Raw genomic sequence first — 18,974 nt, forward strand, 5'->3', positions numbered from 1 at the left:
TGGCAATAAAGTGAGCCTTTGGACTCCGCAGACCTATAAATCCTGGTTAGCAGCTGGTGGCAACTGTTTCACCTGGAGGAACTTATCTTGATGTCTGGCATCTGGTTGTGTGGTCTGTATTCCCAAGACCCTTCACAGGATGTCCCTCCTAACCCAACCTTCTTGTAAAAAGATCATTCTTTCTCCCTGGGCCTTTTGGTAAAATACGTCTGTTAAGGTAACTTTCTGACATATTCAAGCTGCAAGAAGCATCCTGTATCAGAATAATTATGCTAACACCCATTAGAACACAGCCAACAAGCCCCTTCTTTGTACTCCCATCCTTCACCTTCAAAGGGAGCAGTTACCAGGCTGGATTCCTCACCAAACAGTGTGTCTCTTTCCTCTCTGATCTGAACTGGGCACGTATGCCTTTTGTGCTTTCCTGTGTATCCTTGGCTTGGGAAATCAATGGTTCCTTTGTTGCTTTAGAAGTGCTAATACAATGAATTCTGGAATTGTAGTTGCTTACTGTCACTGATCACTTGGAAGTGTGTTAGGTGGGGAAACCAGCTTTGGCAGCTGGCTGAAGATAACCAAAGAGAACTTGTGAAATGAAAAAAGATAGAAAATTGACATGAGGAATCCTTCATAATATAGGGGAAAAGGCGCAGTGTAAGGGGACAGCCATACAATATATGTGAAATTTGAGAAACGAGAAAGGAAGGCTCAGAGCTGCAGATGGCTCTGTGCCCTTACCTCTCACTCATGAGTCTCTTTATGAAGACGTGTTTAAAGTAAATGTTTAAGGAGACCAACAAAGAGAAGGTCTTGGGCTGATCTGTGAATATGTGCATGGCAATTTAACTGCAGGAGCTGGCGTGTGGCGTGGCCCAGGCAAGGGGACTGCCATCGGGTAGAAGTTTTGCTCTGGTGCCAATGGAAGCAGGAGTCAGAGGAAATGAGGGATTTAGTATAGAACAGACTTAGATCTGGAAAAAAGAAGCATGCTCCAAGGCATAATCAAAAGGCTCTGGAAGGAAACAGTGGACCCTCAGGACTGGAATAATAAGGAATTGTGAAGGCTGAGATTTGGATGCATGCTGGAGCTATTTATGCTGTCCTGGGGCCACAGGCATGTTGGCAGAGCTGGTAGGCAGCCAGGACAGGCACAGAGCAGAATGCTGTGGGACCACTCTGGCTGTTTTATGCAGGAAGACAATGTCTGCACGTTATCTGTCGGTGTTATTTTATATTCAACCAAGGCTACAACACACAGAATCAGGTAAACCTCAGGTTTTATTGCTGTAAGAGTTATAAGGGAACAAAGGAACTGAAGATTCAAACTGGTAAAATCATTAATAATGGCCAGTGGGGTAGATAGCAGACATCTCAAACATGCTAAACAATGTGCTCATTCTGATTCCTTATGTTTTAAAATTTACTCCAGAGGTTGAGAACCACCAAAAAAAGAAAAAACCTACGAGAAACACAAGGGCAGGGAAGCACAGTGACTGAGTTAATTGCCTTGATGGCATGAGTGAAGGGAGATGCAGTATACAAAGTTTGTCATTTGTTAAGACTCATATTTAAGTGAGCAGCATTGGTGGACATCCTAGTTAAGTCAGAACTAAGGAGAAGAGAGTTTCCCTCACCCAAAAGAAATCCCAAAGGGATTGGAGTTTTGGGGTGAGGCACAAAAGGGTCATTTGTATAGTGAAAATCTACTTAAAAGTCTGGAAAAATAGGTGGGATGTATTAATCATCACTGGGGTGGGAAGAAATGGATAGTAAGGTGACTCCAGCTACCACTCTGTTTTGGTCTGTATTTCTTTAATGACTGAGAAATGAGGAGAACAGTAAAATGCTAAGATTTACTGTTTGCAGCTGATATGAATTATACAGTAGGAAGGAGGACAGCAAGACTGTGGTTACGGGAATGGAAGATAAAATACAGACGGTGGCGGGGTAAAGCATGTTTGAAGGAATAGTTTAAAGCATTCAAACACATGGTTGGGTTCTGAATTAGCTCTGACTGTTCAGGAAAACATAAGTAGCGATTAGAAAGACAGCTCAATAAAGATATCTGTGCCATGTGCAGCAGCAACAATAAAGAAGAAAGTGAGTAAGATGCTTGTGTATGTGAGAAAATGTAGGCTTGGAAGATGCTATAATATCCCTATAGACGTGAATGGTAGTACCTCCTTTGGACTGCTTTGTCTGTTATGAGTTATTTTCTTTGTAAGGCAAAAGAGATAATGAAAGGGGGGGCTAGAGGAAGCACACAGTGGCCTGGAAGGCAGATTCGATATGGGAGAGTATTAGAGATACTTGAGCTATTGAGAGAGAAAGGGAAAGAGTGCAGAGAGCTCAGCAGTAACACTCAGCACTGTGCTGGGGAGAGGCTTCACAGTGATGTGGATATTTGGTGGCAGCATAGCAGGAAGCAAACTCGCCACCCCATTAAATTCCACTCCATGTAACGTTGCTATCAGGCCAACATGCAGCTTTGCCGGTCTGCTTGTGTCTGTAATGTGCTAGCATGGGAACAGAGCACCAGAGATCCTGTGGGGCAGACAGCTATCAGGCTGGAGCATGCTGTGATGTCTGGGTCATGCTGTGCTGGCTTCTTTCTAAATGCACTCTAGTGCCTAAATCATTATGTTGGTGCAAAAGTGATACCATGATCCATCATGGGGTCTTATTTTGTATGGGGAAGAAAAGCGTACTAGTGTTGCTGTGTCATTTTGGTCAATACATATTTTCATCACCTCTGGGATGGGCAGAATGGCATATGTTTTATCAGAGTAAGAGGGAAAGGCTTCAAAGCTTTCTATATTGCAGATTATAGTATAGTGAATTTCAAAATAAAATCTACTTTGTAATTTCCCAGTAACTATAAATACTTGCTCTGCTTTAAAGCCACACAGAAAAATAACAAGGTGTTGTGTAACATAGAACAATATGGAGGGCATTTCATGAAAAGATACAATTGGTTCTTTATATAACACATAATTAACCAGGAGAACCTGATAGTGAATGACATTATGGAGACAAATACTGTACTAAGAATGTTCAAAACAGGTTAGACGCTTTCTGAATAGCATCTGTATTTACGTTAGCCAGAATAAACATCATAAATCCTTTTGTTGCCAAGCATGTGGTGATCACCAGCCAGGATTAGGAAGTTATTTAACTCCCACGGTGAAATATGGCCAAATGAGTTAAACTCATAGCTGAAAATGCTTGGGTGGGCCTGGAGTCTGCTCACTTTTCTGTATGCTGAAGTTATTCATACAAGCAGAGAAGTGGAAATAGAGAGGGAGGAAAAGTGATCCAGGGATTAAACTGCCAATTTAGGACTTGCAAAAATTCAACTTCTTGCTTTCCCAGACTGCTTTTATGAGCTAATTCATTTGACACAGACTCTCAGATGTACTTAGAGCTCCACCTCACATTTAATCTTCAGGCACCTCAGGCTATAACCTGGCTGTGACTTGTTCCAGGTTCCATAGAGTTCACACAGCAGAAGGTGTACGAGTGAGAGAAAGCCGTGGGTAGACTACAGATGAATGTTGAAGGCACAGTCAGATGGGGTAACAGCAGTTAACCTGTTGCCAGTACTGGAACCTGCATTAAAGACAGAAATGTTCTTGAACAAAGCACTTGGTTGTCACCAGTGTAAAGTAGTTTTCTTTTCTTACACTGCCCCAGAATCACTGTATGACCTTGAACAGTTTCCCCATTTCTTCTTCTTGTCTGCCAAGTAGGAGAGTTAATTATCTGGAGCACTATTTGTTTTCTTTCAAGAATTAGCACTTATTTTTTCTATTTATTTTCTGTTTTGTTGTTGTTGTTGTTTTTCCTGACAAACAAACAATGACAACAACAAAAACATACTGACAATTCCCACTACTTTTGTTCTTTGCCCTCTGGACCTTCTTTATGGCTCATCTACATTGGTTTTGCTTTCTATTTTTTGTCCATCTTTTATTCCTGATTCAGCCACTTTTCACAGTTATGCCCCACATAAATGTATGCATTGGTCCCAGTGATACCCAAGAAGTGATCTGGCAAAACTGGACCTTCTGGTACCATGTACTACCTTCCATCTCAGGAAGCAATGCGAAAGAGGTGCACCAGCATCCAGCAAGTATGGAAGCATTCCATACCCAACCACTACTGCTCTGTGTGAGTGTGCAGTCTCTGGGGGAGGGTGATGAGAATATATCCCCATCTTTATGCTTACTTTGGTTGGCTATCTATGCTATCTGAATAAGTAGAACTTGACAACCAGTTTTACCATTTGCTAAATCCTCAGTTCTCTTACAAACAGGCCTTTCAGGCCTCTTTCTGCTCTCTGATCTGCTTTCCTCCATCCCTTGAACAATCTAGCCTGTAGCATCTTTAGCCAGGGAAAGAGTCCGTTTGAATGACAAATCAATAACCCATCTTGTGACGAAACAAAGAAGTTTGCTCAGTCCCAGCTGAATCAGAGCATCAGCTAAATTCAGCAGATTTTCAGGGAGGATTGACAGCAAGCTGGGCCTTGTTTCCTCACCTAGTAGCCAAAGTACTGAGGAAAGCGAGGATGGGCATTCATAACGAAGCACACCTCTCCAACAGTGAGATGGGGATTGAGGTTTCCATTAGTTTTCCTCTTGTTATCATTCCTCCACATCAGCATCCACTGACCTCAACCACCCCTCCCTCTTTCTCATCCTTTTATCTCTCCAGTCCTTTTATCTTCTGTCTTTAACTCAACCCCTCTCATCTTTCTAGAAATTCAAGCTACCCAATTTTTTTTCTCCATCTTCAGCCTTTTCTGCTTGCTTAATCCCTTTGAAATCTTTTGGCCCAAATTTCTATCCCCTAAACTTTGTCTGTTTAGAATGTCATACCTACTGCTTAGGGATCTCTGGGCCATGAGATAAACTGGCTTGTTCCCTACTGTCCTCATCTCAATAGCTGGTTCCCCATTGTGCATCAGCATGTTTTCTTTCACAGGGGTTTAAAGGACACTATCTTTTGGGGCTGGCCCAGGCTAAAATTTCATCTGCAGGCACCAAATGTTTCATTCAGCTGTGTGGTTTGTCCTGTGCAGCCTCGAAGTAGTTTCTATTAGTATTCCAATGGAGAGCTCACTGATGGAATTAGTGGGAAACCAGACTGCCAATTTATTTATACCCAGCCTTAGGGCATAACCATTGTGCATGTGTAAAGCTGTTGAGATGCAGAGTATACTCTGCATGTGTGTGTGTATGTGTTGACTGGAAGTAAGTTTGCAGGGAAAAATATTGCCTCAAGGATTGAACAGTGCCCAAAAGTGACCGTACTGTGTGCCAAAGATCCCTTTTCTCTGAACGCAAGAGAAAAATGATGGCTCTGAAATCTGTTGTCTACTTGTGTTTATTAATATCTTTCAACTCCAGTTTAACTGCAGCTCTTGTTACCCTGGTGGAGAGAGAAAATTCTAATTTAACTTCTGGAGTCCTTCCACCTTCAACAATATCTGTGTTATGAAACTATCGCTGCCTTTGGCTTGTGGGGTTGTTTAAAGCATATGAGTAATGAATAACGAAGTTTTCCCATTACATTGTCTCTTAGCCTGTGATGTGTTTTTAGGTAAATTGAGAGACGTTGGAAACATTTAGTTGTGAATATATAGTTGATGCATCAGTGCTGAATGCGAATGAACTCTTTTTCCGGTATAATTTCATCAACTTTCATTAGGAGAATTTTTATTGCCATTATCTTGGCCAAATGATAAATCACGGAATAGCTTTCTTATTTTTCCCCCTCCTTCCATGTTTCCTATTACTGTGACACAGTGTCATTTAGGAGATGCAGATGAACACCTCACTGCCCTGTTATGATAAAAACAGTTTGGGCAGAGAACAAATGTACTGGTTTAACTAGACCAAGAGCTAATAGGTTGTGTTCATTTAATTCATCTGATTAGCCATGTTGAGTTCCTCTGGAATGTTTCTTCCCACCAAATCATATATACAGATACATCCAGATATTAGAGCATGGTGATGTCTCTTACCATACTGTCTGCTGTGGTATGAAAAAATGAGAAGAGATTAGCAAATAATGTCTAGTTCCATTATTCTTTATAACAGCCAGGAAACTATAAACCTGTTATCCTTTAACATTATGTCTTCAAAAGACATGCATGAGGGGGCCCAGGGGACCAGTGGGCATATTTGTATTGCGCAGCAATGTGTGTATTGAGCCAATGCTGATCCAGACTGGCACTTTCATGTTATGAAGAGCAGAAACTATGCAAAGATATGAGCTGATCATCAAAGAAGAATACCTTTGTTAGCATATCCATGAGGCTAAACTAATTAAGACTGATGATCTTGTCTGCAGCTTTCTGGTACAGTTTTCTGATTCAGACTTTGCTTAGATTTTGCTGGCTTGGAAGACTGCACTGCACTCCGCTTCTCATACAGATGCCTCCAGAGGAGGATGGAGCCATGTAGGATTGTGATGGGGAAAGATAGGGTCTCTGAGAGTTCAGGACATTGCAGAGGACCTGATGGCAGGTAGAACAGCTTCCTCCTGCATGGTAGTGGCAAACGGGTTATATATTGACACTGTGAGTAGAAACAATCCAGCTTGACTGCTGTGGAGCTTCTTAACCAAAATCAAAAGTTCACCACTTCTCTTTCTTTATCTCTTGTAGAATTTCAAGAATTTCAAGCAAGGCAGGAGGGGCTGGTTTCTACCCAGAGCACCAGCTCTTGGCACTGCTGGCAGATATCATTAATGCTGTTAGTTTGATGCATCAGTTCTGTCAGCATCTTCACTTTAATGGTAGTCACCAATGCAGCTCCAGCTCCTGCCTCTGCTGAGAGCTGAGGAAGAAGAGGGAGAGCATTGTCTGAGTTGGAAAATAAAAGACTGCCTGTGTTTGAAGTGAATTAAATGTGTTAACTTGTAATGTTCTAGCTGAGGTTTCCAGCTGTTATTCCCGAGCTGTCTGTTCTCGAAGCAATATGGGTCCATCATAAAGCAGCTAACTTCAGAGCATGAGCACTTACTGTCTGAGGCTTCTCAGGTGTATTATACTTTTATTATTATTATTTCTCTGTTCATAGTTTCCTAAGGCCTCTTCATATCCTGAATAAAACCCTGGGGAATTGTAAGCCCACAGGCTGAGTTTTAGCACTGTCACTATTCGCATCTCCTGGATTGATAGGTATTTAGTGTGCTGCCTGGATCCTGGAAACAGGATCCTAAGATACACCCCAGGGAAAGCCCCAAGATGTTCCTTGTATTTTTTACCCCTGAGAGAATAATTCCTTTGCTGTGGAAGTGACTTATTTTTGCTCAGAAATGTCACCATTTCCACCTGCCAATTGTAACTGCCACACTAAAATGTCTTCTGAAGTAAAATAATGGAAGTGAGGAATCTATGTAGAGCTGCTAGGCCCTCGTTGTTTTGTATTAATGACCATTGGTTCCTCTAAGCCTCTTCATCTATTTTCTTCCCATTATTAATAATTACTATAGTTCATTGCACCTGGCTCTTACTTAGCAAAGCTTGCAGTGATTAGGATGGGAGAAGAAATGGTGTTAGAGATTTGCTGACTGCTTTAAAGATATTTAAGAGACTTTCTGAGAGCAGAAGTCAGATCTCCAGAGTCCTTTGTCTACGCCTGGCAGGGAGGCTCTGTTTTCTCATATTGTTTGTGTGCTCTTCTAGGCACGTCCTCTGCTTATCTAGCTGTCCAACCACTCAGTATATGTACAAGCTCAAAATAATGCATTATTTGTTCATTATTCATTATTATAATTACCTATTCATATTTATTCATATAGTTTGAGAAAACAAGCAGAATTTCAATGTGGTTACTATAGGAAAATGTGTTTGTTATCAGATAGGGCTGCTTTAATGTTAGATTTTATTTGTACATGCTGGACTTGCTGGAGTTGAAGTGAAGGCATTCGCCTTGTAAGACATTTTGTGGCCTCTAACAAACATGAACCAAAAAAAAGCATTACAAGGGAGCTGTAGATGGTCACTTGGGAAGCCTCTTTTTTCCATCCACCTCCATGCTGTTGGCTCCCAATTTCTCTCAGCTGTGCAGAAGATCCTAGAGAAATTATAAGTGCAACCTTACATAGGAAACATAAACAAATTAAAGAAGGCAAAACAAAACTAACTACTAAGAAACAGGAGACTGGAGCTCAGCCCCCTGTTATCAGTTACTGGTATATTATATATATATAATATATAATATATATAATATATGGGCTCTGTTACCTGTAAGATGTGCAGTAACAAACACCGAGTGAAGGGTCAAGAGCAGGCCATGCTGGTGTGGAGCACACACTGTGCTTGTGGCTGGTGCCAGGGCTGTGAGCACGGACTTATGGCAGTTGCTAAGGAAACAGTCTTGGAAATGGGATTGGAGTTCTTGTCAGAAGGTTGGCTGCAGAAATGGTTTGTGCTTCAAAAGCACACGGGGCTGATACTGACAAAGGCTGCAATTGTTCAGCAATTGATTCAACCCCTGGTGTGATAGCATTAAGGAGTAACACATGATGTGATCACTAAATGCCAAAGATGAGGGATTTTGCAGTTTCTTTGGGTTATTTTCGGTGACTCTTTTGTGGTTTTGGAGGTTTTTTTTGGTCTCTTGCCATCTCACTGCTTGTGAGAAACTACCAGTAATTACACCGGATTACTCCTATGTAGGCCCTTGATGTGTTACTTTTTTGTTGGGTCTTTATTTTTTTAAGTAGTGAAAAAGCATGCACAGACAATTCAAAGTCAGGGCTCTTCCATGTGAGGATCCACAGCTTGAAGGAGTCCTCTTGGAAAGGTGATGTTGATAATCCCAGTCCTGTTTTTGCATTTCTTTGCCTGCACGTCCCTACTAGAGACATAGGCTTTTAATACACTGAGAAATTCCTCAGAGTTATTTGTTATTTTGCAATTACTTTGTAATTGATTTTCTTAAAAAGCAATTCATAACTTGTTAAAGATGTTCCCTCCTTCCCCTCTTCACTGTTTTTTCTCTAATCTCTGCCACTGTCCAGTATTTACAGTCATAAAACCTATTTGTTTCCCATTGCTTAGGGAGATGACGCTTCTAGAGAGAGAAAAAAGATGAGACCTAATGATTTGTAAGAGTGTATTTAGTCAGATCCTCTTGGGGTATGAGTCTAATTTGTACAGTGACAACTTCAGTGTAAGTAACCAGAGCAGTTACACTACTTGCCTCTGTTGCCTCTGTAAAATAGAAGCTATTTTAGAATAGATCCTGTAGAACAAATGCTATCATTGAATTCATGATTGACTGTATGGGAACCTGAATGAGGTGATACTGTAATACTAAGAGCTGTCCTTCTGAAAAACAGTCTCCCAACACCTGCGCTTTGTACACTCAGCAATGAAACTTCCTCCTTTTTTCCACCAGGGCCTGCAGCTGGGAACTCAAGAGCTGGAGGAGATGGGAAGCAAGTTTTGCCTTGCTCTGCTCATTCTGCACCTCAAATCCTTGCCCTGCAGCAAGAAGGTGATGGCTCAGGCAGCGCTACTCCTAGATCTGGAGGAAGAGATAACAATAACAGACCGGGCACAAAGGTCAGTGACAGTTTCCTTACAAATTTCATTTTCCTCTCAAAATATTACTTGAGCATATGGATGGCACTGTCTCAGTGAATTCATCAACAGGAAACTGAAGTTTCAGGTGATACTCTGTCCACCTCAGATCTCCTCTGTGGAGTCAATCTCCTACAGGGAAGATGTTCTCTAGGTGAAGGACTTTGATGGTATGATTTAGAAACAGTATGCCTGATTCTGCAAGGATTCGCACAGTCATTCCTCTTTTCCTCACAGCATTGTATCCTACAGACATATGAAGCATAGGTTTGTGATTTTTGGTGCGTGTGATGAAGTCATTATCCAAACAACCATATGGGAGGTGTTTTTTCCTAATTGCAAAATTCATTTCTTAGCTTCCTGTGTTCAATGGGATGTATGCAAGTGAGGTTGCCTCATATGTGGGGAATTTGGCCTGGGTAAAGGTCAGAATATGGGATGCTTCAGCTGTGATGAAGCAGAAATGTATGTGCTCTTTCTAAACCATGCTATTCCTAGTTCTACATGCAAGCACTTACTCTTGCAATATTGTTTTTCCAAGACAAATGGAGGAAAAAATAACTGAGTGATGTGATATGATTTGAAGTTCCCAGTGGGTTTGTTATCAAAGAGTGCTTCCAGCTTCATCAATGAAAAGCCAATTTTTTCTGTTGCAGAAATGCCCCCATAATTTACAGCAAACTTCCAGTCTTCCCCCTGCAGGAATACTTAACTGACATTCGCACCACCTGTTCCTCATGCCTGAAACCATTCTTACAAGCTTGTTCGTGGTTTTTAATGTTTATGGGGAACAATGAAAAAAAGAGAACTAAAATATAGAGACATTCCTTTTGTATAGCTGTGCTCACTTGTACATATGAACACATAAATGAAGCAATTAACATGTATCCTAAATGGTTTCAGTACTGGGGACAGCCATCCGAGAAATCGTTGGTGTCTCATTAGAGAGAGCTACTGAAGCCTGGCCAGGTGGATGAATTTGAGATATAAATCAGATTTTCCAATTCTGAATTAGAGCTGGAGGAGTTTTTGCATGAAAGTAACTTCAGGGAAGGAAAATATTGAACTCTGACTTGTCCCAGACACTGAAAATAAGTTGGTCATACCAACTCCATGAGCACTTTCTCTCATTTGTGTGGTTTTCCATTACCTTTTTCTTTGGTTGGTTTCATGTTAGTGAGCATTCATTTCATTTTTCCTGATGTTGTGTGGGCGATGAACCTTTACCAATATAGCAGCTCTCTAATGACAAATACTTTTAAAGAAGTTAAGAATTAAAGAAAAATCCCTTACCTTGTACAGCTCCCATGCCATTCCATATCTGTTTGTGGTGGTCAAAAGCAAAGCGCTCTGTCCCTTCAAGGTTCTGTGTCATCTGGGGATGGGATGTCACTGCTGAAGGCAGTGTGATGGTTACTTGTTCATTTTCACTCCAGTGGGTGGAATTGCAGATTTATGGAGTTCTGATGGGTTAGGTGCAATTAGTTGGCATTTGTAGTACAAGTAAACATTACATTGTTTGCTCCTGTCTAAAGATTTGCCATATTACAGGAGCTTTTTGCAAAAGATCAGGAAAAGGGAGATGTGGGGACCAAGGGGCTTGGCTTGTAAGTGTATTCTATTTTATGATAAATAATTCATTGAAAAGGATTGTGCAGCTTATTGATTCTGATTCAGAAAATTAATATTTTGCTTCTGGGTTTCTTTGAGTCTCGCCAAGAGAACTGCATAATTTGATTTTAGAGGGAATAAGAGGCCTAAAGCAACCAAAGGAAGAATGCAGAATAAAGAGAGCACACTGCTATGGGCAGGAGAGCAGCTGTATCCAGGCCTCTCCCCCAGCTCAGACTTTGAAATAAAATAATGCATAGACTATGAAATAAAAAACTGATTATCCATCAGAACTGGAGGTTGCAGTGTGGGGTTCCACTCGGTCTAATCTTACTCTGTAAAGATGAAATCCAGTCTTTCTCCATTTAGGTAGCACAGGGAGCTCAGCAGAGTCTTTCTGCTTACTGGTGGTGTGTCACTACATCAATGGTAATTATAGTCTACTTTTGCCAAGACTAGAGCTGTCTTTCATGGTTTAAGGAGCAGGAAGTGTTTATAGCTTAGAACCAGTGCTGTTGTCTTCTGTAGTTACCACAAAAAACACTTGAACACTTTCTATGCTTTCCTCTTGTGAGGATGGAAATAACCCAAATTATTTTTGTACCTTTGCCAAAGCAGAGTTGAACTCGGGGCCTGCAGGTGCTACACAGGAGCGACCTAAATGGTTACACTGTGGGATGTCTTTCTTGTGTGCTTTACACTGTGAGCAGAGGTGGTTTAAACACCTTGCAGGCAATCCCTTTTCCAGACCTCTGTACTGTGTAATGAATAGTGGGTGTTTAAGTGGGAGCCAATGGGTCTGACTGCAGCTTAAGTTTGTTTTTGGTAGAGCGTGTTGCAGAAGACTGTCTTGACTGACTTTCTCACCTAGAGAAAGATACACATATGGATGTTTCCTATCAGAGCAGGATTAACAGTGTCAGAAGAAAACGATGACTGTCACTCGACCTTGATGAAAATACGATCTTTATTTAGTTGATAAGGTTCTATTTTGCAGAAAACATGCTGAAATTGCTCTGACCACTCCAGCTGTGATCAGTGAGATTAATTGCACAGTGCTTATGTTCAATACATCTATCTAATTTTCTAAATGTGCATTTCTGAGTGCCCGTCTCTATAGTACTCCGGGTGACAGGTCAAGCCATGGAAAGAGAAGTTAATCCAGTACTGGACAGATCTGACTTCCAGGTGATATGTCTCATGGCAAAGGTACATAGATCACAAGCCAGAGGTCTTTTATGTTACGAAACTCCTACGGTTCATGTTCTGCGTTTGTGTCTTTTTTTTTGTCATGGTGTCTGGTGTGCGTGGCATTGACTTGGCATCTCAGCATCTCCCTCCAACAGCGAACATTTTCACCTGTCAACGTTTATAACTGGATGTGTCTTTTAATTTTCCTCTTAGAGCTCTCTCTGCTCAGGGCATTTTGCAGCCTTACTTTTCCGCTACTGCTGTGAGGAGGATGAAGGAGCAGGCTGGACACTGGCTACTTCTCTAGAATAAACTATTTGCTCTGTCAGAGTCAGTGAGCGGTAGATCGAAGCAAGGTAATAGCTACTGGGGAAATGACTGGTCTAATGGAGGCATCTTGTGTGAATGGGGGATTTCTCCCACCTGATTTCATAGTGTTCAGTGTACAGTCTCCAGTGAGCCGAAGAAAGGTGTGCTAAACCTTTAGTGGTCCTAACAAAATGTATTTTGGAACACAGGCAAGAATTCCTTCTTGACCTCAGTCTAGCACATACAGTATATGAAGTCATTCAGGAGCATTAACTGTGTAGTAAGTTCCCAGCAGAGGCAGGGTAACAAAGTAGCTATATCTGAAAATAAGCAAAAAGGGAGTTGAATTTTTGTCTCTGGGGCTACATTACTAATAGAACAGTAGAGTATTTCCCCCAGAACCTGGAAATCCTTGGAGAACATGAAATTCACATAACAACTCTTCATCTCTGGTTCTCTAAGGGCAGCTGTCTTAAAGACCAACAGGTAACTACTGAGATTATTGCCATGAGATGCAGTGAGATCATAGGATTCTGGATTACCTGAAAGTGCTTGACTGTGTGGAAATAGTTTAACTCTGAAATCTCTACAGTACACTGCAAGTTCCTTACTCAGATATTCTCTCTCCACAAAAACCTCCTATTTACTTCCTACTCAATGCTCTACTCAATGCTGTACCTTTCTAAAACTGGGGAAAGTCTAGTAAGGGGACTTTTGTTTTAGCTCTGTTTAAATGGTATGTAAATGATGTGCTAGCAGAGTCCTGGAACCAGTACTCCAAAGGTTGTTGGTACCTAATATATTGCTTCCCATGATTATTAGTTGAAGACAAAAACAAGTGATTCTTTAAATGTTTCCAAAAAGAATATCATCCAGAGAACATCCTGCAAACTTCAGAAGCATAGATGCATCTGGGGACGGAACAAACTCTTGATCATCCTAATACAATTCTCATAACTGCCTGTCTAGTGGTTAAATTGTTCAAGGTATCAGCCAGCTTTTAGTTAGCATCCTGTGCCCCTGGGGCATTTCTCCTTAACTCTCACACTTGTTTAGGTGCCGTCACCCTCATATTGCACAAGACCTACTAAAGAACTTAGTAGTTTGTGGGTTTTTCTTTTCAGAAACTTTTTATAGGTGTTTTTCTGCATCAAAAGGCTATTCCTCTACCAGCAGGCCAGTTTTAAGGACCATTCTGCCAAGTCAAATGTCAAATATGTGGAGGGTTAACTGCATTTTGCAGCCATCTTCTGAAAAACAAGGTAATGTATCAGTTGATTGTAGAGGCATTTTACTCTCTTATCTCACAAAGATACAGTGCTGTAGATGTTGGCTTCACAACTCTGCTTTTGCTCAAGAAGAGCCACTAATTCTTGTATTTCCAGCCATGTCTTGCAGTCAGTTCAGGCATTCGGAAGCTGTCTTCTGGGAAAACAAAATGACAGCATGTACTTCAGACATCATGTTTTTTGATAATAAGTTTCATGCCTCATTTGCTATGAAACAATTGGGTTTTAAGTCAGTGCTGCCCAGGTAACTTCACATTTTTCATGACCACAAAGAGGATGAGAAGTGACTGCTCACTAAGAGCAGGTTTCAGAAAGCATTACCTTGTTAAGGGTGTTTTCCCCTTTTTCCTCATGTTTTGAACGGATGGCACTTCTGTTCATTCTCTTTTTGCATTTGTGCCTTTGAGTGTTTTGCAAACACTGCAGCAGTTGTAGCCCTTTGTTTGGGAGGTGTTTCTTACATACTGAGGCAGACCCTTGCAAAGTGTTTTCTGCTGACTCAGATATTATTCATCTCTTGTGTTTCTTTATCATTTTCTTATGTTTCTTGAACAGAGATAAATTTCTCTCCTCCCCAGATGGTAAATATACCTTACTGTGATATTAATCAGAAGCAGAATGTTTAATCACTACCATGGCCCTTTGTCCAGGTGCAATCTATTCATCTTCCATACAGTGAGCAGTTAAAATGGTCAGTGAGTGGATGGCAAATCCAATAATATACAAGAAGGATTTGTAGATCATTTGGAACTGTGCTTGCTCTTCTCCTATACTTCATTGATGCACCATCACAATCCTAGATAGTATTGAACTGTTGGATTTCCCATCTCTTCTCTGTAATGCATCCTCGCCTGATTATGGCTGTGCAAGCAATTCTGCTCATCTTTTAAGCTATGTGGCCAAAATGCCATTCAGATCAAAATAGAGTGAAGCAGACCCAAAGGTGGGAAGTTCAAAGAGCAAAAGAACAAAGAAGGAACGAGGCGTGTTGGTTTCAATTCATGCATCTTTAACACATATTTAAACAGCAGAATTACGACATGATAGTTCTGTGCAGTGATGGCAAATGGCTCCCTTGCTTCCTGGCTTGTGTCTTCCTCTGCTTACAGGTGAATGTGGGTTTCATTTGTTGTTACAGTTTTTTGTTTGTTCGTTTAAATTATATGAACTGGAACTAATTTTGGCTGAAGTGTTTGAGTGCAAGACAGTGCTTCACCCTCCCAAATGCCCCATCTCCTCATGGTTCCAACAGGCTGAGTACCTGATCCACTGGGGCAGTCTGTACGGTTGGACTCTGGGGAGTCCTCTGACACATGCATGGAGATGAAAGGGCTCTTTCATCATTTTGTGAATCTAATTCCCTGGAAAACATCAGCAGGAATCATCTGGTAGTTTTGATTCAGATTTCTGTTTGATTGAACGTTCATTTTTCTTTAAGTAAAGATTTGGAACATTTTTAACCTTGATCATCTGTAGACATTAAATATCTTGGGGCAGCTTTCAGAAGGAGAGGTTATTTATTGATTCCATTTTTTAGCTTGGTCACAGGTTATGTAGCTGTTAGAGGAATTTGAAGTTTCTACTGCTTTGTGAACATCTATGAATGTGATATTCCTGTGTTTGGATGCCTGAGCAAAAAGGGCATGGTGATGGTGATAGCTTATTAGGTAAATCCAAGTTTCGTGTTTGCCATACTGTGTCATGTTAGTGGTGTAGAACATGGAGCAAAAGGAGCTGCTAATGTATTTCATATAACTCTTCAAGGGCACCGCCTAACTTTTAACAGTAAAGGAGTGTGTCAGCTATGAGAGCAGCTGCAGAGTTCTGGGGTAGACTCACATTACTGTAAGGAGTCAGAATCAGTTTATGACTACCAGGAGGTATTGCTTAAATACATATATACTCTACAGTGCTCTTTCATACAGATGCTGCAAAAGGGGAGTATCTTCTTTCTGTCCAGGGTCTGACGTAAAACCTTGATGTGCCTGCTCATGAGAGGAAACACCTCCAACTTTGGATTTAGATCTATTACTGGATTCAGATTTTACTCTCAGTACATATATATTGATAATTGTGTTTTGTAAATAAGAACATGAACTTTCTTCCATCCCTCCCTCCCTTCATCCTTCTCATCCAGCACTCTTCACCGTCTCTCCTTTGTTAGTGTGAGAATACAAGCCCAATGAATTCTGTGGAGGTTCAGCCGAGCAATGCAGTCTATAATTAATGTATTTGGTATTCAGAAGGCTTTTATGTAGCTGTGCACAGGTGAGCCACTGTAATTCAGCAACTTTTCATTAACACTTTCTGGAGCTGTCCCTGTTTTCTTCCTATTGATTTTTATTATTATTATGAAATAACCTTGGGAGCCACACAGATCTTGTTGACTGTTACCAAATACCAGTCCAAGCCTATCTCAGGCTGGGAACAATTATTCATGCTTACTTCAGAGGTAATTCATTTATCATTTAATAGCTAATAATAGCAATTTAAACAGCAGTAGGAAGGGATGAGATGAAAAGAGCAAATGGCAGAAAAAGGAATCACAGAAGGACTGCATGCTATCATATCGAAGGTTATTCAAATTACTGTACACGTACAGATCTGACTGGAGTACCGATAATGAACTTGTATATATCCAGCAGAACAAATGGGCTCTGCATTGCCCTTTCTGTGAGGCACATTGCTACTGCCTGGTATTAGACATTTTCGTATTGATTAGGAGCATCTGTATTTCTGTGGTACAGTCCTTTTCCCTTAAAATCGTACTTGAAATGTGGAAGTCATTGGGTCCCTTCACATGCTGGGATAAAAATTTACTTCTAAAGCAATCAACATTAATTTATGAAGTTATGAAATATCTCCCAAAAGACTGGATTATGAGGGATATGCACTTCCGTCTGAGGTGATCTTTATAGACCAGGATAGTGCTGACACTGGAACGGGATAGAGTCTTTCCTAGAAGTCACAAAGGATAATGAGAGGATTGATATGTTTAGACTTACAGTCATTTTGAATGCAGCCAGATGCGACAATTTTGGGTTGACCATGGATCAGGTGTTTAAGAGGCAGTGTTAGGACACTCCATATAACATTATTGCAGAGCTAGGTGGTGAAGGCTTTACCACACATCAGTCCTGCACAGCATTGATGGCGGCAGGGTTACGTGTGCTGCTACTGTTTAAAACATTAGTGTTTAAAATGGATGTCTTCTGTCGTGGGCAAAATATGATAGAAGGAGCTGCATCCTCAGTGAAACCATCAGTGGGATCCACGTTTTCCTCAGGTCAGAATTTTATATGTATTTAAGTTTCTCAGGCAATAAGAGCAAAGGAAAGCATTGCGGTTCTGATACAGTGATGCTCATCAGCACACTGTGTCCCCATCTCTCTGTTCTTTCTCTGCAGAGGGAACACATGAGATTTGTGCTTTCGAGGCAAACAGCTTATTGCAGGTTTTGGTCTGATGCCCAGCCTGCAAATGAGAGTCTGACCAGGCCACTTGTACTGTGGTGACAGTATACAGCTGCTATCTAGGAGCATATCAAAAATCTTAGCAAGACAAATGAGAGACTGAACAGTTATAGGGATAGAAAAAAGACAGATAAATTCATAATTAAAGCTGTCGAGTTGCAGTAAAAGGAACATTTAACTTGGAACGAAAGTGGGTGGGCGAACAAAGTGTCGTATTTGGAGGTGAAAGTTGGCACTTGAACAGCATTTTTAAAGTACTCCAAAGCCACCTCCACTGACATCTCAGCTCTATTGTATATTCTGTCAGAGGCTCTGGCTGTGCAGTGTATTGTGGCTGTGACTCATGCGCAGCCCCTGCTGCTTGCTGCCATATGAGATATTAGAGAGACAGACATGGCAGGAGTATTGTGTGAGACTGAGGTAAATACGTGCAGGTTGGTGTTTTTAGACCCAGCACACACATGTACATGGACATATATGCATAGAGGCATAAACATGTAAGCCAGCTGCTGTAGCCTGTGGCGATTCATTATATCGTCTCAGAAACAGTGGGGGTTTATTAAGATGTATAAGCTAAATGAGATATTAGCAGGAAGAATTTGTGAGAATTTGGCTGGAGCTGGGCCTGCAAAGATGTGATGATAAGATCATGTGATGTTAATACTTCATACGGATCTTCACAGAGGGTTGGAACTTGATGATCCTTGAGGTCCCTTTCAACCTGAGTATGGTTCTGTGAATACTTAACATCTGAAGAACACACACACACAAAAATAAAGCCTAAAATCTCAAATCCAATTCCCATGAATACTGGGGGAGTTCACTCACAAGATGAAGACCTGTGCCATTTTGGCCACGGCCAGTCTGTAGATAACAGTAGTTCAGGCTGAGCAAAGACAACATGCCAAGCACTGGCCACCACCAGAGCAGGAAGGAGAAGCAGGGTCTGTACACTGTAAGAGGATAGAAGAAAAAACAGCTGTTTCCAGCTATTAGAGCGTGTTCTTTCCATGTTTCTCCCCTGATGCAGTCGGAGTCCCTTGCTGAATATGTCTCTCAATCCTGCATCCATTTCTTCTTGGTAAAACTTGTGTTTTTCGGATGGATGTGAAGCTAATTTCTGGAAGGATGAGTTTCATTTTTAAAGTAACAGAAGCAGGCTTTGTGTGGTTACGCTTTCAAGTACATCCTTAACCATTTAAAAGTGCATTACCAGCAGTGTTATTTATGGTATCTTATTACCTGTTAAACTATAATGGCTTCCTATTAAGCATTAACAATTAGTTACTACCTTAAATCCCTCTTTCAAAAAAGAGTTAGAGGAATTGGAGCTTGGAGGGAGAGTAAGCAATGGAAGAAACTAAATTCAAGAAGAGCTATCAGGGCAGTATCATTAGAAATAAGGAATAAAGGGAGGAATAGAAAGCATCTATTCCTGTCTATTCTGTCTATTCCTGTGTAATCTGTTTGTTCTGTCTGGGCTGCTCAACAAGTTTTTAC

The 18,974-nt window shown here is 41.0% G+C and overlaps 1 protein-coding gene and 1 long non-coding RNA gene across 2 annotated transcripts in view; one reads left to right on the forward strand and one right to left on the reverse strand.

Moving 5' to 3' along the window:
- The window catches only part of LOC146755830 (cytosolic carboxypeptidase 4-like), a 103,407-nt gene that overhangs the window by 70,753 nt on the left and 13,680 nt on the right, over positions 1 to 18,974 (forward strand). Inside the window, exon 5 of the mRNA XM_085525283.1 lies at positions 9,417 to 9,583. Coding sequence (XP_085381409.1) covers positions 9,417 to 9,583 — 167 coding nt within the window. The remainder of the gene's footprint in view (positions 1 to 9,416; positions 9,584 to 18,974) is intronic.
- Positions 6,599 to 8,646, reverse strand: LOC146755831 (uncharacterized). The gene is made up of 3 exons (XR_014937916.1): positions 8,258 to 8,646; positions 7,996 to 8,087; positions 6,599 to 6,845 (listed from the first exon to the last, which is right to left on the reverse strand). It is a non-coding gene; the product is annotated as an uncharacterized LOC146755831 (long non-coding RNA).

Source organism: Coturnix japonica, chromosome 30 (assembly GCF_054131305.1).
Source record: "Coturnix japonica strain WE chromosome 30, WE-NBRP24, whole genome shotgun sequence".
NCBI lineage: Eukaryota > Metazoa > Chordata > Aves > Galliformes > Phasianidae > Coturnix > Coturnix japonica.